The sequence below is a fragment of the Bombus vancouverensis genome, chromosome 3, assembly GCF_051014615.1.
Source record: "Bombus vancouverensis nearcticus chromosome 3, iyBomVanc1_principal, whole genome shotgun sequence".
NCBI lineage: Eukaryota > Metazoa > Arthropoda > Insecta > Hymenoptera > Apidae > Bombus > Bombus vancouverensis.
Window position 1 is genome coordinate 20,010,328 of NC_134913.1, and position 22,035 is coordinate 20,032,362.

Sequence of the window (22,035 nt, forward strand, 5' to 3'; positions counted from 1 at the left end):
TGAGTTCAACGAAAATATCCATCAAACAATACTTGTTATACTTGCATAACGTAACATCGTTTTTTCATTAAAAAAAACCATCGATTCTCTTATTATTATGTACCGTGCAAAAAGTGAGGTTATATAGTATACCTTCGAAATTCTCCAACATGGATTTCACATCCTCTTTTAATCTCGTTGTATAAGACTTTAACAAAGCCTCCTTGCTTTGTGGCAATGCTCGCTGTGCTGCCATTATTTCAAATAAAAATTAACAGGCCTTTATTTACAACGACGAACTCCACACGTTGCGACAACACGAACTGTTTAGGGCACTTCATGACGGGATCATAACAACGTCATTGCCTGATGCGATTTTACCGACCGAACCAAAATGGTCGCTAGTGCACCTCAATTCGAAATCTCTGCTAATCATCTCGGTAACGGGCGATCGCTCGTCTTTTTAAAAGCACGGAAAATCTGAAGATTCGATTTTCAACGTGACCTTCGGTCACGAGTGAACCGTAAGTTCTAATCGTTTATATATCGATCTTCTAGAAGAAACCTAGGGCACAGAGCCACCCTATCCCCACTACGATCCTTGAAAGCCGGGATGAAATCAATAGAAAGCTCACGCGAACTCCTCTCCGTCTTCGGTAAATTCATTCGCACGCGAAATTTCACGGCGTATCGCGCAGGAGGGAGCGTCGAGACCGGGCGAACGCGATGGAGAACGCGAACACACGATTTTAATGCCGCGTACGTCGCGTTTCGTTAGGGACACCGAGAATATCGGAACATTCCCTCGAGTGTATCGCTCTCCGTTCGCAAAGTCCCGAACGGTGGTAAAATCATCGTTCCACGGATCAGTGATTGTCGTTCGAAAACGATCAACGGTCAACGACGATGGCTGTGATTCACGTAAAGAAATTACGATACTCGGCATCGTGCTGTTGGGGTGTGTCGTAGGGCAAACAGAAAGTATAGAAGGTTTAAGCCTGCTCGATCGAATAAATGACAAAATTTGGCAAACGACGTGATGATAGGGCTTGTTATATTTTTAACGTTGACGGGAGCGATCGGGGGTTCGTTACCTCCCGACGACGCCGACAATGTGTTGCATATCGGTGGCATTTTTCCCATACGAGGAAAGGGTGGATGGCAGGGTGGCCAGGCGAGTATTAATTTTTATTCTTTGCTAAATGTATAAAAGTTGCATCGGTCAACGTATACTTCGTTCAACAGGCTTGCATGCCAGCAGTGAACCTGGCTCTAGAAGATGTTAACCGTGAAAAAAATTTGTTACCTGGATTCATACTGAAGCTTCACTCGAACGATAGCGAGGTATACAAAATGTTTGTCGAGAAGTTTGAGAAGCACCGTAGGGAAATCACGACGGAGGAACTTCGTTAATTGATTATATCGTCGTTTCAGTGCGAGCCAGGACTCGGTGCCTCGGTGATGTACAATTTATTATACTATAAACCACACAAATTAATGTTGTTAGCCGGATGTAGTACGGTATGTACGACCGTCGCTGAAGCAGCGAAGATGTGGAACCTGGTAGTGGTGAGTGTCGATGAAATTTGTTATTTAAATAAACAGATACGAAAAGGAAACTGACTGGTGTCGTCTTTAGTTGTGTTACGGTGCATCATCTCCTGCGTTGTCGGATCGAAATCGGTTCCCGACACTTTTCAGGACACACCCGTCAGCCACGGTGCACAATCCCACGAGAATTAAACTGCTGCAAAAATTTGGCTGGTCTCGAGTGGCAATCTTGCAGCAAGCCGAAGAAGTGTTCATATCTGTAACATCTCACTCTCGCACAAATCCATCGAAACCTTCAAACATGGTAATTTATCGTTCTGTTTTCCCCTATGTTTATAGACCGTAGAAGATTTAGAGGCACGTTGCAAGGAAGCGGGAATAGAAATAGTTACGCGTCAGAGCTTCCTGTCCGACCCGTCGGACGCGGTGAGAAATCTGCGTCGCCAAGATGCCAGAATCATCGTCGGTTTGTTCTACGTGGTGGCCGCGAGAAGAGTTCTCTGCGAATTGTATCATCAGAATCTCTACGGCAAAAGTTACGTGTGGTTCTTCATCGGTTGGTACGAGGATAATTGGTTCGAGAAGAACTTGGAAACGGAGGGAATCACGTGCACGATAGAACAAATGAGGCGGGCGGCTGAAGGACACTTGACGACCGAGGCTCTCATGTGGAATCAAAATAACGACACGACAATCAGCGGGATGACTTCCGAGGATTTTAGACAGAGATTAAACAAAGTGCTGAAGGAAAGCAGCTTTGACATCGATAACAATCACTACCCCGAAGGATATCAAGAAGCGCCCCTCGCTTACGACGCGGTTTGGTCGGTGGCGTTAGGTATGAATTCGAATTGCTACGTAAAAGTGCCGGTCGTAGAAGAGTTGAATTTTTACCACAGTTTTGTATTCTTCGTATTTGAACTACAGCTTTCAATAAAACGATGGAGAAGCTGAGTAAGCAAGGGAAGAGTCTAAAGAACTTCACCTACACCAACAAGGAGATAGCAGACGAAATTTACTCGGCGATCAACTCCACTCAGTTTCTAGGGGTATCTGTACGTGACTCGGCTAGAACTAGAAATAAAACGAAGGCTTTATCTTTAATAAGAGGCCGATCTTTAATCGATCCTGTATGTGCTATAGGGATACGTTGCGTTTAGTTCGCAAGGTGACAGAATCGCATTGACCCAAATCGAGCAAGTGGTCGATGGAAAGTACGTTAAGTTGGGATATTACGATACGCAAAGCGACAATCTGACTTGGAGGAATATGGAAAGGTGGATCGGTGGTAAAATACCTCAGGATAGGACCATCGTAAAGACCGTTCTAAGGACAGTCTCGTTGCCTTTGTTTATTTGCATGGGAACTATATCCTCGGTGGGAATCGTAATAGCGCTGGCATTAATAATTTTTAATATATGGAACAGGCACAGAAGGTACATCTGCTCGTTCCATATTTATTTCTTTCTTCTCTAAATATTTGAGAACGCTGGTATCCCCCTTTCTAGGGTTATAATGTCGTCGCATCCTGTGTGCAATACAATAATGCTTGTTGGAGTGATAGCGTGTCTGGTGTCGGTGTTTCTGTTGGGAATCGATGGTAGATTCGTTGCACCCTGGGAATATCCAGCTATCTGCCAGGCCAGATCCTGGATGTTATCCACGGGATTTACTCTGGCGTTCGGCGCGATGTTTAGCAAAGTGTGGCGGGTCCACAGACTCACGACAAAGACGAAAGCCGATCAAGCGAAAGTAAGTACCGGAAACAACGATTCAACGCGCTCGATTGCTTGAAATCGTTTTAGAGAGTCACCCACGGTAATCACGTGCGATCGATTAACCGATTAACGATCTAATTAATGTTTCTAGTCACGCAGTGTGCCCGCCCCGTGCATGGTTTGCAGATCCTGCTCGTATGACCCTCGACTTTAACGTATTCTCGATTCTTTCTAGTTGTTCATGGCTAAACAAAAAGTTTCGTCCATACAGAAGAAAGTTCAACCGTGGAAGCTGTATACGATGGTAAGCGGACTGTTAGCGGTGGATATAGCGTTGCTAGTCTCCTGGCAAGTATTCGATCCTTTGCAAAGAAAGATGGAAACCTTTCCGTTGGAGTCGTCTTGGTTTGGCGATGACGATGCAATGATCAGACCCGAGTTAGAGCATTGTGAGAGCGTACACAATAATATTTGGCTTGGTAAGCTGATCAACGTGAAACTTATCTTTGATTACCGAGCAAAGATTATCATCTGCGTCCTTGTTTCAGGTTTGGTTTACAGCTACAAAGGAATAATCCTGGTATTCGGGCTGTTTTTGGCGTACGAAACGAGGAGCATCAAAGTTAAACAGATCAATGATTCCAGATACGTCGGCATGTCGATATACAACGTGGTTGTTCTCTGTTTGATCACAGCACCGGTGACGATGGTGATCGCCAGCCAGCAAGATGCTAATTTCGCTTTCGTTGCACTCGCCATTATTTTCTGCTGTTTCTTAAGCATGGCGCTGATCTTCGTGCCTAAAGTGATCGAAGTGATCAGGCATCCGAAAGACAAGGCCGAATCCAAGTACAATCCGGACGTGGGCATGTCGAAGGAAGACGAGGAAAGGTATCAGAAGCTGCTTAGCGAGAACGACGAGCTTCAGAAACTGATCGCCGCGGTAAGGAAACTTTTCACTGTTCGGCTTCGAGATTACAGTTGTCAACGATTGGCTGTTACGAAGAATGGACGATTCTTTTGCAGAAGGAAGAGAAGATCAAACTTCTAAAACAGACGTTGGCCGAGCGAGACGCGCTGAAAGGTGGCAGCGGAAACGTTCCGAAGGATTCGTTGATAGTCGCCGATTTTGTAACCGGCGAGGGGACTTCGGATAGCGCAATCGGTGGGGGTATTTCTGTTTATACTCAATCATCTCGAGCTTCTGCTTCTGACTTTGAGTTTTCAGGATCGTACTTGTAGATTCGCCGTGCGTTAAGTTTCTGCCCTTTCTGGCTGGATCGTAACGAATTTAAGAAACTGGGACCTAAATGGATAAAAGTACATATGTTGTTCTCTTCTTACGACGACGTTTACTTTGAAGTTCTTTTTAGAGGCTATCGAATCACGCGACGTATTTTCTCGTTGCTTGTCTCTTTTTTGCAAAGTACTATTACATACTATCGCACACCGAATGACACTCGTTGCAATTTTTAGTGAAACTTCGAAAGGGAAACGGCGCACCAAAGTTCTGAAATGCAAACGGGCGACTCGTTAGCTCGAGACAGCTTTGTTTCTAAGTTCATAGTTCGTAGGATGCGCTGCCTCCTCCCGAGGCGGCGCACTCTGTGTCGTGTACTCGGTGTCTAAACGTATAAATGTTGGATGTATGTATATAACAAACAAAGTAATAGGTGTGCGTATGCGTAGTACGATTAGTAGCTCTCTGTGTAAAACAAATGCATACGCGCGAGATATTGTTAGGTATCATAGATCGCAAGTTGGCCTACGACTATCGCGCCGTTCTCGTTTACAACGATCTTTTTCGTTACCTGTTATCGAGATTTTATTATTATACAGATATTTGTACAGAGAAGTTTTATCGAACGAATCGATTCTTAATTAAATCATGGTTAGATAAATTTACACTAATCGCATTGGTCGCATAAACCGATTACGTAACACGGACCAAACACTTCGTAAAATATTTCCTGTTGACTTTCGAATACTTTATGCAAAATACTCGATTGTCCGTGCATTATTATCATGCATTGTATTGGTGCGAAACGCGACAATGCACGACGATCCGAATTTCTTCGCGCACGTTTATACGGGTCCAAGAAACGAATAGAGAAACATAAAAGAGAGGAACGTTTTCGTTTATTCGCGAATATTATACACGTTCCACACGAGGTACAGAAGATCGCTTAAATTACGGGATATTGTATAATTTGAATCGCGATCCGTTTAGTCAAAACGTAAGAAGCATCACGAACGTTTCGTTTGCCGCAGGCCTAAATCTTTTTACATAGTCTACGCATGATTTGCAACGATTGCAGTTAAATCTCGTTAGACGATAACCTGGTCGTTTCCGAGACAGCGAATCGATGTGAACCTCATGAAGTCTGCTCCCAAATTGTACGAAACGTTGCACGGTACGCGAAATTGGTGTTCGATCGCGGGCAACAAGGTACACACGTAAAACAGTGAACGTGCTAACGAGATTTAAACGCTTCAAACATTGCGCCATTCATAAATAATTTGGGAGTCTTGATGAGGTGGATCGACGTGCTTTATGGCCGGTTAACGCTTAATCTTTCAGATTGCACCCTCTGACGACTGATCTAAACGTAAAGGTGCTCGGATGCTCGAGTCTGATCAAATATTAATTATTTATGAATGGGCAAAGAAACTTTCTACGTTTACCCCGCATGATATCTGAGGGATTATCGTTTTTGAATTCTTCTTTTTAGAAACGGACCAGGTTGGCTGAACACAAGAGCCCCGACGATTAGGATGACAAAAGCAATACGAACGTACGAACGGGCTAAAAGCTCGCGACAAAACGCTCTATTTCTCTTTCTCTTCTAAAACTAGTGTTAAATGTACACATGCGTAATTCCAATGGAACTGCATGTTCTTATTTTGTGATCGGAAACAAACCGGAAATCGTGTTTGTAGCGATAAAAATTCAATTCTATCATTGCATCGTCGATGAGTTATTTTGCCACTCATATCTCGTCTATAGAAGAGATTATTTCAACGGAATGAGATTTCTTCAGAGTGGCGGCTTGGAAAAGCCCCTTGAATTTATAAATGTGCAATTCAGTTAACGTTACGATTTAAATTCAAGATCAAGTTAAATTTAAATTCATTTAAGTTCAAATTTTACAAACACGAACGTTGAAATATTTGAAAATCTTGAGTTCAGAAACTATTTCACGTTATCAATGGGAAAATAATGTGATTTGACTGCAATTCAAATTTTATCGGTACACAAGACGACTTACGTGTATGTATAACGTAGATTGAACAAGCCACGAAGCACAACTTTTTCGTACTTGCGTTTCAATTTCACCATTCCACGTATATACGACGTTTAGAGAGATTTTACGAACTTCTGTTGAATTGTTTCTCGTATAATCATTATCGCGCTCATCCACGTATTTTTTACTATATTTCTTCGATCGACTGTCGCGCGAATTGCGCTTGACTACTATATTATTATACGATATACATATACTAGTCTTATCAAACTGTTAAAGAAAGTATCATATATATATACGTTAGAATATGGAGATATATTTATTTTTAAGTTTTTAAATTATAAAATTCGTTAAAAATTCATATTGTATCTGTTATTGATAACCCTGCGCTTATCGGAAAAGCGTTCGCTCTCGAATCCATTAATCGTTCACGGATCTTTGCTGTGTTACAGTTACATAATCGAAACAACGTGCTTTCGAATTTAAAATCGGAAGTATTTAATTCGCGTGAATGCATCGCAATTTTACTATCGTGAACTTTAAAAAGTTTCCAGGAAATCAAACGAACTTTGTTTAAGAGATATTAGGGGACGACACGTATGATTCTCTAAAGAAATACGTATATTTAATACATCATAGATCCATATGGCGATTATGAAAAATATGTAGTACAAATGAAATACAATTGTATTAAAAAATCAAATAAACTTAGTTACAATTTAAGAGCATGATTTTGCCGCGTATTGTGATTTGAATAATCAGCATTTAGCATGATCACGTGACATCGTGTCTGCACCAAAACGGAAATTCGTATTCGCGGCGCATGTCAGCCGCCATATTCCTTACATTGTCGCTTATACGAAATTATAAGGCGCGCGCGGTAAATACTGTTTTCGTAATACGTTAAATTTAGTTTAATTTGAGAAATGTCATTTGGTACGGGATTCGGAGGAACAACTTCGACACCCGCTCCTGCGTTTAGCTTTGGTGCAACGGCTTCCACTACGGCGACACCAGTAAAACCGGGTAAGTTGTCTAGTTTATAGGTTAAGTCACATTTCGCTCGTTCTATAGTTACATGTGACCTTTTCAAACGTATTTTCATTAAAGTTATCATTTTGTATTTTCCATTGGTCCGAAATCTATCATATGTCTTATAACTTTTCCAAAACTTGTCTTTGTAGATATTCTTGGAATATCAATTCGAAGAACACTCCACTTTTCAATGTGTTGTTTCATCACAATGCCTACTCATAATATAATCAGCTTGCATTACACTTTTACGTCGCACGTTAATAATTCCTCAAAACTGTGTTTTATTCGATAAAAAGTTATTGCAAGTTTTATGCAAGTTAGTGTCAAAATCAGTTTTAATTTCTCAAAGAGCTAATGCTGGTTTTATTTGTAGTGGTTGAAAGTTTTCCTAGCAGAGGCTGATTCAGTCCTGTACATCCTGGTTCGCATTCCATGTTTCCCTTCCCAAAGAAATTATTTCTCCTCTTTGACTTAGTTACGATACATGCCGTAATACAGCATAATAACAATATTATAAAAAGAGCGGTTAATAAAGCAATTAAGACCGGCGAATGGCTGGAGGACTCCGTTGGTCGATAATACTCTTGCGTTGCCACAATAGCTTTTGCAAATGTAGATGTTTCTTGTATTCTCTGTGGAACTACGGTAGCAACTGTATCCTCTAAGTAAAACATTTCACTTGGAATTTTACCCATTGTTGTTATCATAACATCTGCTGTAACGTCCTTCGCAAATTGCAATGGAACATGTTATAATTTATGCTATAATATAGAATGTAATAAAATGTATAAAAAAATTCTAAAACATACTCCAATTGTTATATCTGTAGTACCAAATTCGTGCAACAATTCAGTAGAATAATCGATAGGTTCACCAACATGACGAAGTGCAACCTTCCTACCAGATATTGAAGCTATCTTTAATAATTTTTTAGCAAGTTGTCCATATTTGCCTCCCTATTTAATTTCATTAGTCGAATTAGATTTTCACTATACTTTTGCTTTATTAACAGCCTTACCTGATTTTGCTCATTTATATACGACATATTGTTTTTTGCTATGCAATTATCTATAATTCAGGAACTTTTAATAAATTTTTATCATGTGAACACGAATTATATGATTTTTTCGATGCGTTTGAACGCGTGTAGTTAAACTTTACGAACGAATACAGCGCAAATTATTATTGCGATCTGGTGCAAGACATTTCTGCCATATACTAGTTTTTCTACTTGAAGCAGTTTCAAATCAGTAAAAACAAAAGTCAACTTTTCAGTAAGAAAATTGTACAACTTCATAATATATATATATATATATATTTATATATATATATGTATATCTTTACATTTTTTCATAACCGACGTATTTATGTACCTCGAACGTCTCGTTTCTATATATATTGCTTATATAGTTATATGCCGTATCGTTATTAAATATTGAAACCAAACACTTTTTCAGGGTTTGGAACGCCATCTTTTGGATTTAGTACGCCGGCTACCTCAGCGCCAAGTCTCTTCGGTTCCTCTTCAACTCCAGCAACAGGAGGATTTGGAAGTGGTACCACTTTTGGTACACCAGCTGCAACTGGTTTTGGCAACACAGCAACAGGTGGTTTTGCCTCGGCACCTACTTTTGCTGCTTCCGCTACTAGTTTTGGAACTACTCCAGTGTTTGGTACGCCTGCTTCATCGGGCACTGCATTCGGCACCACTTCTGCTTTTGGTAGCACACCAGCCTCTACCACTGGATTCGGTACATTTGGAACCACTACAACATCCTCTTTAGGCTTTGGTGGTTTCAGTGGATTTGGGACTACAACAACCACCTCTGCGCCTTCCCTCTTTGGAGGATTTGGTACTACAAGTACAGCCCCTACTTTTGGTACATCTACAGGTTTTGGTGCTTTCGGCGCAAAACCAACGGCAACAACTACAACCACTGGCTTTGGTGGTTTTGGTACAGGTTGGTGGTAGCTGCGCCATTCCTTTACTTATCAACGTATTTTTTACTCAGATTAAATTATCTATGCAGGTACAGGATTTGCGGGGTTTGGATCTGGGTTAGCACAGACTCAACAACAGTTTCAGCAACAACAACAGCAGCAACAGCCCGTTAATACCATATCCGAAGCGTTATACAATGCCGTATTTAATTGCCAGTTATATAACGATGAACGTGACAATATTATCGCGAGATGGAACCTCATACAAGCTTTATGGGGAACTGGAAAAGCTTATTATTATATGAATGCTCCACCTATAGAGCTTAATCAAGAAAATCCACTATGTAGATTCAAAGCTATCGGGTACAGTCGGATGCCCGATGCTGATAACAACGACGGTCTGGTAGTACTCTGTTTCAATAAAAAGAAAAAGGATGTTAAAGAGGGCGAGGCACAATTGATCGGTTTTATGAATAATATTTTGGGAAATAAACCGAATTTATCGCTTACAATAGACAATATTAAAGCAACTGGAGAAGACAAAAGTCAGGTGACCATTTTTATCACTGAAAAAGGAATTACCGGAGCTCCAAGAAAAATCCCTGCCAGCGAGTTAGTTGCGTATTTATCGCAACCGATGCAAAAGCAACAATTAGTGCAAAATGGTGTAGAAGATATGTTACCTTTAGTAAAATTAGATCCTGCACAGCTTAAGGAATACTTAGACAATCCGCCTTGTTCAATCGATCCACGATTATGGAAACAGGCTCAACTGGACAATCCCAATCCAGAACTTTATATACCTGTGCCAATGATCGGCTTCCAACAAGTTAAACACAGGTTAAAGTGTCAAGAAGAAGAAACAACAAGGCATAGAAATTTCCTAGACATGGCGGCTGATGAAATACAAAGATTACAGAGACAACATACGGCGATACAAGCTAGATTAAAGGAACATCGGAGGACTCTGTTAGAACTACAACACAGGGTGTTGCAGGTATGTAAATGTACTTTCTGGTAATTATTTCAATTAGCATACATTCAATTTATATATTTAAATATTTCTTTAGGTACTGGTACGTCAAGAAATTACACGTAAAGTTGGGTTGTCTCTGCAACCGGAGGAAGAAGTTCTAACACGTAGGTTCGAATCTATGCATTCCCAAGTTAGCGCTCCAACTCAGTTCAAAGGTAGAATTAGTGAAATGCTTTCTCAATTGAGAATGAGAAATCATATAGACACACAAAATCAGGAAAGGTATGCGATGGACCCCATAGCACAGGATGACATAAAAGCGGTACGTAAAGAAAATGTTTACGAAAAAGTTATCGCAGACTACATACGTAATCGGTGCTTTTTTTTTTATTAGTACCTAACAATGGAGCAACAGGGCATGGCACAACTTATAGCAACGATAAACTCCGATCTAGAAAGTTTGAAAATCATTAAAGACGGCATGTCTGAACTCTTAATGAGTCATAATATATCGTGAGAATTATATATAGCAACGCAATTTTCTTGCGTATTTTTGTCAACCTACTTAAAGAGATATGGTCATTATTATCGCCGATAATAAGATTGTAAATCCAGCTAACAACAGAGACGCTGCACCTCCGTAAAATCGATGCCATATTCATTCTGAATCTACTTCCTAACTGCTACTATTAATTTTTTTTTATTATGAGTTAAACACGTGTCTTTACGATGTTAAACTTTATTTTGCTCGAAGATAACGTTTATCAATTATGATAATTTCCCACGTATTAAATGAGTGGTGTCAATATCGAATCAACCTGTTTTGGCGATATTTAACAAGAGAGAAGTTTTTTATAGACGTGACCGTTTTGCTGATATTATCAAAAATGCGGTTATACAATACTTCCAACATCGAGGGTAAGACAAAACTTGTTATGTGCTAAGAAAAGAATAAACATTTTTTACATAAATAATGTTTTTATTGAATAGTTTAATGTCGTTAAACACGCTTTTCTCATTGCAGTACTTTCCTTCATACGTCTAACATCTTGAATACCTTATACATAATACAACTTTATATACATATTATACATAGATGTTGAACATTACATATCGGATCACTTTTTTCAGACACATTATGATACAGCGGTCGTTTGACCGTAATATTACTTGGGAGTTTTATGAAACACGTTTTATGTTCTCATTTACTTTACTCTATTTTGTTTGTTAGGTTTTGGTTTAACGTGTGTATATACAGGTATCGACGATGATTTCGTTCTAGACGATCGTTCGAACTACCCGTAAATCTAAATCTGAGACTCTTCTAATTACGTTGCTAAAGGAGTTATTAACGAATTAAGATTGAGCAAACCTCATTCGATATCAAACTATCTCTGCTTCGACTAACTTCATCGTTCGACAGACATTAACGTATTACAATATATTTGGCTTCACAGTCTAACGAAAACGGACAACTTTCTTTTCGCCAACAACAAACCTTCCTTCAAACCGATATATTTTATCAACCTTTATCTGTCTCTAGTATTAATCAACTTTTATAGTTTTTAGTTATCATCGAATCGAATAAACTAGGCAAAACTAATAATCCTCAAACGTTTTACGCAGCCTCGCTAATCTCGAAAGAGTAATTTGACGTAAAATGACGGAAGTAAAAACCATGGCCCGAGTAGAAATTCAAATTCTCCAATGTTCAAAGTCGCCCTGGATTTATAGAAAATACCGAATAAGACGTTACGACCTAAGACTCGAGGCACTCGATTCCAGGACGGCCTCGAAGATGTTCGAACCCTGGCCACGGTCGGTAGTTTAAGGCTTCTCCAGAATTTCAAAAAATTCATCGATTCGTTGCGAGAAAAATATACCTCTACATAGTTCCGAGCGTTCTAATTTTACTCGTTGCAACGCTAACTTCGATACGATGTGAAAAATTCTCCTTATTTATTGATTGTCAAATCCAATGGAAGATCCTGCTCCATCTCTACCACATTCTCGTTCTTGACTCGAAGGTCTTGTCCGCATGTATTGTTCGTGTCCACAATGTTGCCCCACATATTCTGTAATCCGTATTGCAGATCCACCGTGCCCAACAGGTGTCTGAACAGAGGATTCTGCGTCTTGAGGATTAAATCCGACAGGATCTTCGTTTTCTCCAAGATATTGTCGTTACTGTGCACGCAACACTTGTGACGACAACAGCAATCGGTGGTGTCTTTGCACATATCCTCCTTGGTCGGTATTTGCTCGACCTCCATTTTCAGGTCTTCAGCTCGTTTTATCACAGAATGTCTCACTGGATCGCAAATAACGACGTTTTCCTTTTTGCAGGGCGTGCTGTTGATAATCGACTCGATGTTCCTGTAATCGACCGTGCTGACCTTACTGGGGCATTCGATGGGTTCCTCGATTTTGATGGGCGTCGACTGCATTCCGATATGAGGCAACGTGTCGGGGACATGGTGCGGACTGGTTCGAGGCGAGACCGACTGAACCGATTGAGGTGGGCTCTCCTTGATGATCGGGTTGTTGGATACGTACATGGGATTCACCTGAATTCTGTCCGGTATTATGTAACTCTCGTCATAAATTCTCGGATAGATCTTCACTTCTTGTTCGTAGGTCTTTCTCGGCGTGATGTGCTCCTGTTCCTTGCGCTGGTCTTGCAGGTTGTACATGTTATTCCACTCGACGAAATTCCTTTGCTCCTCGAAGCTATTGCTGGCCTTTGGACTAGACCCTGATACGCTGCTCTCGATGCTGCTGTCTTTCTTGTCGGACGACTCGGAATGGGTACTGCTGCTCTGCTTCTCCGGCGTTACGGTATCGAATCTCGCCTTCTCCTGTGAATTGTTTTCCTCGAAACTTTTCTCTTGCACCTTGTCGTTATTATTCACGTAGTGTCTGTAGGTTTTCACGTGTTTACGCAGGGAGGAAGGATCGGTGTACCTCTTGGGACAGCCAGGTACCTTGCAGCAGTAAGGCTTGTCCACGGCGTGAGTTCTGGTGTGCTTGAACCTGTCCGAGGAGTTGGAGTAAGCTTTGTTGCAGCCTTCAACGGGGCAGACGTAAGGGCGTTCACCGGTATGAGAACGAGCGTGAATCTTTAGGTTTTCCGCTCTGCTGAAGCTTTTGTCGCATTGGAAACAGTGATGCGGTTTCTCGTTCGTGTGCGTTCGAACGTGCACCAGCATCTTGTACCTGGATAACGAAAGAAGTAGCGAGGTAAAACTCGAAACTCGAAACTCGATCGGTTTTAAATTCTAGAAAAATAAAAAGAAGGTTTTACCTGGCGTTAAATCCACGTTCACCTCTGGCACACCCTTCCCAGCCACAGTAAAAAAGACCACGTGGTCCGGGCGCAGCATGAAGTCGCGCAACGTGTCCTGCCAGCTGTTCCAAGGATGTGAACCAACGACCACAATTTTGCCATCTGCGAATTGGAGCAAGACGCGTTAGCCTTTGGTCTCGCCAGTACGATTTTAATTCGACTCGCTGTGTCGTCCGTCAGCATCGGGAACGTAAGTAACTACGTATTAAGCGATCGCACGGGAATAGTCGCGAAACGTTTAGGGCTATTGATCTTTGATCGCTGGATCGTTCCCATCAATCGTGCCGTTCATAAGATGATTATCGTTTAAGGCCAATATCTCGAATCTTGTATTCTTCCCGTCAATCGATCTATTTATATTACTTATTCACCCTGTCGCTCATATACCGGGAATTTCTAAATATAACCAACACGCGCGAGAAGAGTCGCCCCGTGCATCTTGATCGTTCGATCGATTCGCGCGTCGCTGTATCCCTACGCTTCGAACTCGAGAGGAACGCTCGTGAAACCTACGAAAAGTCTCGTTCGCTTCGAGATCGACTCGAGTTGTTCCCTGGTTTTCAAGGTTGCGCCGCCAGTAGCACGCTATCACGTGAACCAGAGTCGACGTACATAAACGTAAATAGTGGGATTGAAACGACGCGACGCGGGCGTTCGGTTGAAATATCGACGCGCGATTTACGTCAAGAACATCCGTTCAACCGACCAATTGATACCAATTCCGTCCGTTGTGCAATTGGCGTCGCTTGACACCAGTTTATCTGGACACATGGGCTTTGATACTATCACAGCAAACGACGTCGCATCCGTGAACGATATGCTCGCGTAAAAGGTTGTGGATCAAGGCGACGTCAGCTAATCCCTCGGAACCGCTCTTACATACTCGCGTAATCGCCGGTAGAATTTTCTCGTTTTTATCAGACTCACGTTCGCGATCCCGCGAATTCACGGAAAATTCAGCGTTTATCGAATTTCAAGGAAAACGAAAGATTCGGCGTGTGACGCGTACGAGCGTCGCAATTACAACGATGCGACGACAACATCGTCCACGATTGCCACGGTGATAACAAAGCAGGCATTCCCGAGTGCACGAGGCTACCACATGCAAAGCGCGAGCACGTAACGAGTTGTTGACGCGATAAACGATCGCACCGTTTCGCCAGCCGAAATCTTCTCGACGAAGCTGAATGCCATCTTACCGTGTAATCGCGTATCGTTGTTTCAGGGTTATCGAAATTTGACATTTGTTTCTAGTATTGTAATCACTTAGCTTCGTTAACCGCTTCGATATCTCGCTATCCCCACCCCCCGCTGGCTTTACTTTATTTTTATACTTTGTCTTTTTTTTCTTTCTCCAACTTGCGGTTCTCGCTTGCTGGATTCTTGTTCGAGTTTGTGAAACTCGCGCGATAAGGTGTTTCCCTCGATCGATTCGCGCGAATTTCGATCGAAGAGCTGCTAGACAACTCTTAGAGTCTCGGTCGAATCTAGCGGGAAGGGGAGAGCAAAGAAAGAGAAGGAAAGATGTGGAAAAAGAGCAGAATGCCGTTTGATATCGCGACGGATACGGGAAACTGGTTAGAACCGGAATGGGACGCGTGCTGCGAACGTAACCGCGCGCGCACGCCGCGGATAAATTAGCGTCACTTAAGAGAGTTGCGCGTGAATTGCGCGCGTTTCGCGTAGAAACTCATCGTCCGGTGACCATCGTCGACTAAAACCGTTCTTCGTGTGAACAGTCGCTCGAAACGAGTCGTTTGGGCGAAGGACGAGCGAAAGAAAACGTAATTGCGCATCAGGCTATTTTTCTGATAACGAGATGCACAACCGAAAATAAACAGGCGTTTCAGACTCGGTCGGGTCTGACATATCCGCGTTCGATTCAGATAACGATCGCGTATTCGTAAATTCCGTTCCGGACGAGCGTACGGTAACGACACTAGGTGTTGGCAAAATATCTTTACTCGAACGAACAGCGTCACGAACTGTCTCTGAAAATTTGTTACGAAACTCTAGCTTAGGACTATTTTAGAATGGAAATAGCGGTGTACAATTTACCTGCATTTTAGTTGAGCATTTTCGCCGCGTCGAATGGAGCCAAGTTCCAAGCTGGAATTGGAGGCGTCCGAGTCGCTGTGAGCTGGACTAGGTGGTCCACCGTTTGCCAAACCATCCGGCGAGACTCCCAAACCCGGTATCACGGCCGACGGGGAAGTTGCGAGTTCTTCCTCGATCGGCATGCTTCGTGGCCAAACCGGAAGGTCCAGCGGTGCTTGTTGTTGCAGGCTGAGGCTCTCGTAGTAGCTGGGGTTTGGGCTGGTCGAGTAACCGGAAATCGGGCTGTAAAAACCCGGCACCACTCCTAGCAGCGTGCCCGGATAGCGAACAGAGCCGTACGGACCAACGTGGCTTGGCATTCTACCCGGAACGTAAACGATCATGTTTTATTCTTTCTTGTATTTATCTGTTGCCTTTAATTTCGTTATGTCGAGGAACTCGCCAATTTGATCGAAAAACGTGCAAATTTTCCTGATACCGGTTCGCCGTGTACGTCGTCTGGATCAACGAGAACTTAGGTGAGAAAGGATCGGAAAAATCGAACAACTATCGCGTTCACTTTGATAGACAATTTGATAGAATTTGGAATGGATTTGCAGGATGGAAAGGAAATACGTAAGTTTTAGGAATGTAATTTTGTTTCATCGGCTGCCTATATCTATCTGGCTGTGATCGACTCGTGCCACCCGTTGATCGGAATCGTCCTTTCCTCGAATCGCGACCTCGAACGCCTTCGAAAATGTCGTCTTATCAACGAGTTTCGAAGGTGACGTCTCGTTTATCTCAATTCGTAACGAACCGAGAGAACGATCGGCGCATCGATGAAAATCGTGAACAAGACTTTCCAGGTCTTGCCGTATCCTCGTGGGCTCTCTTTCGAACCTGGTCGCGCTTTCGATTCCTTTTCCTGAACACCGTCGCCAACGACAAGTCGAGCACGGCACAGTACGCTCACATACACACTTTCGCCGTAGCGCGCACACTTTTATCACACTTAGTCCGAGTCCGTATCGTCAGATGTACTTGAACCGGTTCGACTTGAGTATACGGTAGCTCAGGAATTGTTTGCTGTACTCGATCGAGAACATAACTAGGCTGGCCCGTGACAGACTCATCAAACGCGAGCACCCTTTCCTCGTGGAGGCCGTCGCTTTCGCCGAACGATACCACCGATTCGATTTGCAAGCCCGATCGAATCGACTTGAGGCTTCCGTGGCGCACGGAACAGCCCCCTCTGACAGCCTACTGCTGGTCTGTCAAACGTTCCACAGATCGGTTCCTGTTGACGCTAGAACAACGTCGCCTCCATCTTTTCGTTTCTCTTTCCTCGTATCTCGTCGTTGGATCTCTCTGCCTCGACTTCCCTCTTTATCTCGGAGCGAAGATCTCGGCTCCGGTTGGCAGCGTGACGCGTCGATGATCAGGTGGTCGGAGTTACCCCCCAGGGACGTCGATGAATCGCGTACCACGGTGGTCGACTACTGGCGCAGACGCGTATCGATGATCCTCGTCGAGTAACTCAAGAGCCAAAGACTGATAGACAGAGAGCGCGCAGCGTAGCACAGAGAAGGGAGAAGAAAGGCAGTCGAAGAACAAGAGGAAGCCGTCTGTTGCGAAAAGGCTGCAACGAACGTGGAACTAATGTCAACGACGAACCAGCCGCTTTATATATAGCCGCGCTATCGTCGCCGATAACGTCCCACGCCTCTCCGCCCGGGCGCACCAATACATCCACGTTGATAACAACCGACTGCAATGCGTCAGTGGACGGAACCGTGTGGACTTACCGATATCTTCGAAAGCAACGTTGGATAACTCGTTATGTTACGGAAGATGAAAACGGCGCCAGTTTTGCCAACATTTGGAATTTACAGGATCATCGACGATTGTTTGTCGGTTGCTTATCTCGAAAGACGATACGCTTTGACAAACACGATTTATACGAACGTTTACTCTTAGTCGAATAACTTTTCTTTTTCATTTTCCAAATTTACACGTTCAAAAAAAACGAAAGAATATCCCCAAAATCTTCCGATTTGTCGTGTCTTCGAGTAACGGTACGTCAGCTAATGTTTCGAGGAATCGTAGAGAATCGTCGAGAAGCTATCTTGAAATAACTCGGAATTCTTGAAACTCGGACGTCAGCTGGATTATTCGAACGACGCCACGTTTAATCATCGGTAGCAGCTTCCGAGTCGATCTGTAACCAGTCGTTGCAACGAAAACCGATGGTTCTGTGCCTTGAGCGAGGAAAAAGACGGCGACAGGTGCTACAATCGTTTAGGATTCGCACCCGTGAATCCTATTCAAAGTATACCCCTTTCCCCGCCGAGTGAATGAGAACAAAGTTCTGCGTAGGTATCTCTGAGATGCCTGCGCAACGTTATCGCGACTCGCATTAACGCTTTGCCGCGAATGGGCGCTCGCAAGCTGAGTCAATAGACCTCGACTCGAGTAATTCCCTCCCACGAGTCAAAATTTCAGCATCGCAAGTAGCACGCGGTAGCACCGTGGGTGGGCCCCCTCGCGCTTACGTTTCAAAATCCTTCGTTGGACCAAGGTCTCGTCGCCATCGTGCGCGAACGCGTGTTTTTCCGTGATCGTATCGTAACGATATTAACGATCGCGATTCGATCGACGATAATCGGGGACCAGCCGATTCTCGGACCGAGAATCGCCTCGATAAAAGTTAGAACAGAGGGATCGTGAATCGATCGTCACGTGGCCGAGCCTATCGAAAGAACTTGCGAAATAAAACACGTCGAGCACGTTCGAACAGCGACGATTTCAAGGAAGAGGAAGGAATTTGACACGGAATAGCGACGGGCAAATAAAACCGGACCCCCTCTACGAAGTTTCAGTGGAACAAGCGGCGAGGTGCGTCGCAGTAAACGTCTGACGTCGGGTCTCGAGCTATCTTAACGAAGAAAAAATTTCGAGTTACGCAAGTGTTCTCGTCACGGACCACCAATCGCGACGGCTAGTTGTCCCGCAAGCGCTGCCGGATTCGCGGTATCGAACAGATTACACGAAACTAATCGCGTTCGATGCGAGTAGGGGGCAGCTGCTCGAAAGTCGAATATGTCCGTGGGTGCATTCGGACCGGTCGAGACGATCGATTCGAGCCTGTTTCCGTTGATGGGCCGACCTTGAATTTATTCCGATCCTCCAGCGTTCGATCATCGCGCGCAAACAACCTTGCGTGCGACTGAAAAGATCAACGAGCCGTCAATAATCATCGTGGGTTGGATCATGGGTCGAGCGATCGCGTATCTCTGGTATTACAGACAGATTTATCCGACTCGGATCGTATCTGCGACGATTCTCAACGCTACCGAAAATATCTTACAAATGTCAATGAAAATATCGATAAACTATAGTGTGTCAAGGTTACGATTACGAGAATCATCTGGCTTTTGCTTTCGAACGAGCAAACAAGAATCGCTTACGAAACTATCTTCGAGAGGAAAGCGACGTTTCCGCAGCAGATGCGTGCCAACCGACCCTGAACGTTACGATAAATGGACCATTCTCTGTGAAATGAAAAATCGAACGTCGCTGTTCGCTTGTTCCCCACGGTTCGATCTTTCGCGAACAAAACCGGGGAAACTAGGCGAGATTTGTGAGCCTTCAAAAGCGGACGAACTTTACGCTCCATGAGAAAATTTTCAACCACGTTTCCTTTGTTACAGGCAAAATTTTGGATTTTCGCGTGCAAGTACCTATTTGCCAATTTCGGATCGAACGGTGCCCGGCCTTCACGCAGTAATTTATCGACGCGAAACGATGGACGTTTCTTCGTCAGGATGCTAATCGAACGGCGATCTAATCTGGAATCGCGGGTCAGAATTGGTCTCGTGCGCGTTGGTAAACAAGCACCAGAGTCAAGATCAAGATCCACCTGTTGCTATCAGCGGCAGTGGTTCTCAAACGGTTTTTAAGGCAAACTTTCGTCATAGCATCGTTTCTTCTTTCTTATCTGTATCGCGACGAAAACATTCCATTTCGATGGATCTACGCGCTAAATAACACGGTAATCCAGATAAGCGTAGAAAAGAATGGCGACGCATTTTTTATGTCGCGGTGTTGTTTGCATTTTTCTAACGTTACGTGTATCGGATTTTTCTGGACGATCGATCATGCCAGCGGGCTACTCGAGATCGTCGAAGAACCGATGCTCGCGATCTTCGTAAGAGGAGAAAACCTATCTACGTGAGAAGTGGCACATCTCGCTGCTTGTTAGATAAGAAGACCGCGGGTGGTTCTCCGGTATCGCTCGTTGTAAGATACGAATTTTGACGTAGTACAAGCAGGATGTCGTTCCGCGTCGTTGTCACGCTGTGATATCACCGATATAGTTGCGGCGCACGAGCGATTCGAAAAAGTTACTTCTTTCCCCCCTTCGGAATCACGTGTTCGCTTCGTTCCACGTATCGTTCACCGTCCAACTTGCGTTACGTCGCAAGAAGCCGTATCGTACACATTGTACACATGGATGAAAGAAACTACGCTCGTGGAGAGATTAAGAAACGATCAAGAAGGCATTAGGGGGTTGGACGTAATAAGGGGACAAAGAGTGGTGGCGCGAGCGACATCCTGATGGCGACACGGCAGATGCCAGACGGAAGATAGACGTTAAAAGGAAGAAAAAAATTAAGGATTTCCCGAGGAGCGCGGGCTGCCATTGTCCGTCGATCTTAACTCGAGGATGATCAACGTCCGGTATATACCTGGTGTCTCCGCTTCCATCCGATCGTATCTTATAAATTTTCGGCACGTCGCTTTTCATTTTTTCCGCGACAATTCGATCGACGTGTACAGATATACAAGTCGACGAGTCGCGACGTCCATTCCACATTGACGACGAAACCGTATACGGCGTGTATCGCGCGCGATGTTGGCAGAGTAGCGTTACCAATCTGTCTAAGATCTCGGATATCTGGAGACGCGAAGTTCGACGAATAAATTTATCATCGACGACCACGAACAGCCGTGCATAAAACGTATAGCAGACGGTACACCATCGATGGATCGTATCGCGTGAAACGCGCGAGAACGAAAATTTCTAAGAGGCGTTTTCGACGATTCGACATCGCGAATCGTTGCGTGGAACCGTGATACCGGCCGCCGGCCTTAGATACCCCCAGCGGCCCTACGCAAGGATATTAACGAATATGGTACCAACAGCTTTCTCTCGTCCCTTGCATCGGATGGATCGCCACCCCTCGTCTCGCATGACACCCCACGGACCGAACTGCCGGCGTCGGCGCGCTTTGATCTCGAAGAACGCGGCGAACAGGTAGAAGAGACGGAGAAAAGGAAGGGAAAGGATGAAAAGGTTGAAGGAGAAAGACGGACAGCCAAAGACGGAGATTCCAGCGGGACCAATGAGATCCGGACCCGGCTCTAAACTCGAGAAAATATGTTCGGAGTTTTTAGATTGAGATCCGCCGGAGATAGCCCTTTCCCTTGATCCTTCCACCTCTCCTTCCTTCTCTTTCTCTCTTCTTTTTTCTCTCTACTCTCTGCGTACCCCTCCTTGTCGCGCAGCTTACGCGTCCATGGAACGCCGAAAGAGGTTTCTCCACCCTCTGCCCCCGCCGTCAGCCTCTCCGATCTTTCATTTAGATTTGATTTCGGTATTCCACCGGCGAAACGTCTTCCACAGGCCCAGAGGGAATTTCCGAGATCCCCGACTCGCCAACGAGAGAATCGTTTTCGGTAGCTGGTCTTGTCTTTTATTTACTAATGGACACGGGCACCGGATCGGTATCCAAGGCCTCGCACACGAATTATAGCTTTCCTCGAGCAACAAGGGGATTACGGAGGAAACACGATTCATCGGCTAGTTTAAAGATCCGTGGTCGTCTGTTGGATGCTGGGTCGAAGGTAGAGGAGAAGGACGCGGCGGTTCACGGACCTCCAAGCAAGAATTTACACGGCACCCGTGTGTTTGCGGCGTTTTAACTCGCACCAAAGCAACGAAACGCATATATAGAACGCGTGGCACTTTGCGTGTGGCTGCCGCTACAGAAATACCCTGTGAACGGAGAGGGTGCAGGGTATCGGAGCTCGCGAGGACGGTAGAGGGTCGCAGTCGGTGGCGCAGCGGGGGTTGAAATTCCCGTGGTTCGATCGGGGTACCGCGTCGTCTAACGTAGACGTCCTCGGCGCACATTTTTATTC

The 22,035-nt window shown here is 44.1% G+C and overlaps 5 protein-coding genes across 8 annotated transcripts in view; 2 read left to right on the plus strand and 3 right to left on the minus strand.

Moving 5' to 3' along the window:
• Nucleotides 1-335, minus strand: part of LOC117154196 (mediator of RNA polymerase II transcription subunit 22) — an 881-nt gene extending 546 nt beyond the window's left edge. The window contains exon 1 of the mRNA XM_033328966.2: nt 133-335. Coding sequence (XP_033184857.1) covers nt 133-235 — 103 coding nt within the window. The 5' untranslated portion in view covers nt 236-335. The remainder of the gene's footprint in view (nt 1-132) is intronic.
• A 251-nt stretch (nt 336-586) lies between these two features.
• GABA-B-R1 (gamma-aminobutyric acid type B receptor subunit 1) lies at nt 587-7,216 on the plus strand. 4 transcript variants are annotated; one of them, XM_033328960.2, is made up of 12 exons: nt 590-1,153; nt 1,225-1,323; nt 1,414-1,548; nt 1,619-1,789; nt 1,870-2,368; nt 2,458-2,585; nt 2,674-2,966; nt 3,039-3,282; nt 3,484-3,727; nt 3,797-4,191; nt 4,275-4,413; nt 4,477-7,216. In XM_033328960.2, exons 1-12 carry the CDS (start codon nt 1,019-1,021, stop codon nt 4,488-4,490), a joined length of 2,496 nt encoding a protein of 831 aa, XP_033184851.1. In that variant the 5' UTR covers nt 590-1,018; the 3' UTR covers nt 4,491-7,216. The 4 variants fall into 4 exon arrangements, with proteins under 4 accessions (XP_033184849.1, XP_033184851.1, XP_033184845.1 ...); XM_033328959.2 differs by having other exon boundaries at nt 592-1,153; nt 5,981-7,216; XM_033328958.2 differs by having other exon boundaries at nt 587-1,153; nt 3,520-3,727; nt 4,275-7,216.
• Nucleotides 7,217-7,321: 105 nt separating this feature from the next.
• Nup54 (nuclear pore complex protein Nup54) lies at nt 7,322-11,419 on the plus strand. Its single transcript, XM_033328963.2, has 5 exons — nt 7,322-7,519; nt 8,986-9,489; nt 9,559-10,466; nt 10,540-10,767; nt 10,840-11,419. The coding sequence occupies exons 1-5, from the start codon at nt 7,420-7,422 to the stop codon at nt 10,960-10,962; spliced, it is 1,863 nt and encodes a 620-aa protein (XP_033184854.1). The 5' UTR covers nt 7,322-7,419; the 3' UTR covers nt 10,963-11,419.
• On the minus strand, nt 7,864-8,573 carry LOC117154195 (uncharacterized). The gene is made up of 3 exons (XM_033328965.2): nt 8,547-8,573; nt 8,338-8,484; nt 7,864-8,253 (listed from the first exon to the last, which is right to left on the minus strand). The coding sequence occupies exons 1-3, from the start codon at nt 8,571-8,573 to the stop codon at nt 7,864-7,866; spliced, it is 564 nt and encodes a 187-aa protein (XP_033184856.1).
• On the minus strand, nt 11,404-17,497 carry LOC117154194 (uncharacterized). Its single transcript, XM_033328964.2, has 3 exons — nt 15,850-17,497; nt 13,750-13,893; nt 11,404-13,661 (listed from the first exon to the last, which is right to left on the minus strand). The coding sequence occupies exons 1-3, from the start codon at nt 16,230-16,232 to the stop codon at nt 12,401-12,403; spliced, it is 1,788 nt and encodes a 595-aa protein (XP_033184855.1). The 5' UTR covers nt 16,233-17,497; the 3' UTR covers nt 11,404-12,400.
• Nucleotides 17,498-22,035: the final 4,538 nt, after the last annotated feature.

Bases quoted from the DNA above. Each gene is read 5' to 3' on its own strand.
- GABA-B-R1 (XM_033328954.2), top strand. From the start codon at position 1,019: ATGATAGGGCTTGTTATATTTTTAACGTTGACGGGAGCGATCGGGGGT. The intron at 1,790-1,869 runs GTAACATCTCAC...CTATGTTTATAG, and splicing joins CCGAAGAAGTGTTCATATCT to ACCGTAGAAGATTTAGAGGC. The intron at 4,192-4,274 runs GTAAGGAAACTT...ATTCTTTTGCAG, and splicing joins TTCAGAAACTGATCGCCGCG to AAGGAAGAGAAGATCAAACT.
- LOC117154195 (XM_033328965.2), bottom strand. From the start codon at position 8,573: ATGTCGTATATAAATGAGCAAAATCAG. The intron at 8,485-8,546 runs GTAAGGCTGTTA...GAAATTAAATAG, and splicing joins ATATAAATGAGCAAAATCAG to GGAGGCAAATATGGACAACT. The intron at 8,254-8,337 runs GTATGTTTTAGA...CAATTTGCGAAG, and splicing joins CTACAGATATAACAATTGGA to GACGTTACAGCAGATGTTAT.
- Nup54 (XM_033328963.2), top strand. From the start codon at position 7,420: ATGTCATTTGGTACGGGATTCGGAGGAACAACTTCGACACCCGCTCCT. The intron at 10,467-10,539 runs GTATGTAAATGT...ATATTTCTTTAG, and splicing joins TACAACACAGGGTGTTGCAG to GTACTGGTACGTCAAGAAAT. The intron at 10,768-10,839 runs GTACGTAAAGAA...TTTTTTTATTAG, and splicing joins CACAGGATGACATAAAAGCG to TACCTAACAATGGAGCAACA.
- LOC117154194 (XM_033328964.2), bottom strand. From the start codon at position 16,232: ATGATCGTTTACGTTCCGGGTAGAATGCCAAGCCACGTTGGTCCGTAC. The intron at 13,894-15,849 runs GTAAATTGTACA...TCCAATTCGCAG, and splicing joins AATGCTCAACTAAAATGCAG to ATGGCAAAATTGTGGTCGTT. The intron at 13,662-13,749 runs GTAAAACCTTCT...TTCGTTATCCAG, and splicing joins GAACGTGGATTTAACGCCAG to GTACAAGATGCTGGTGCACG.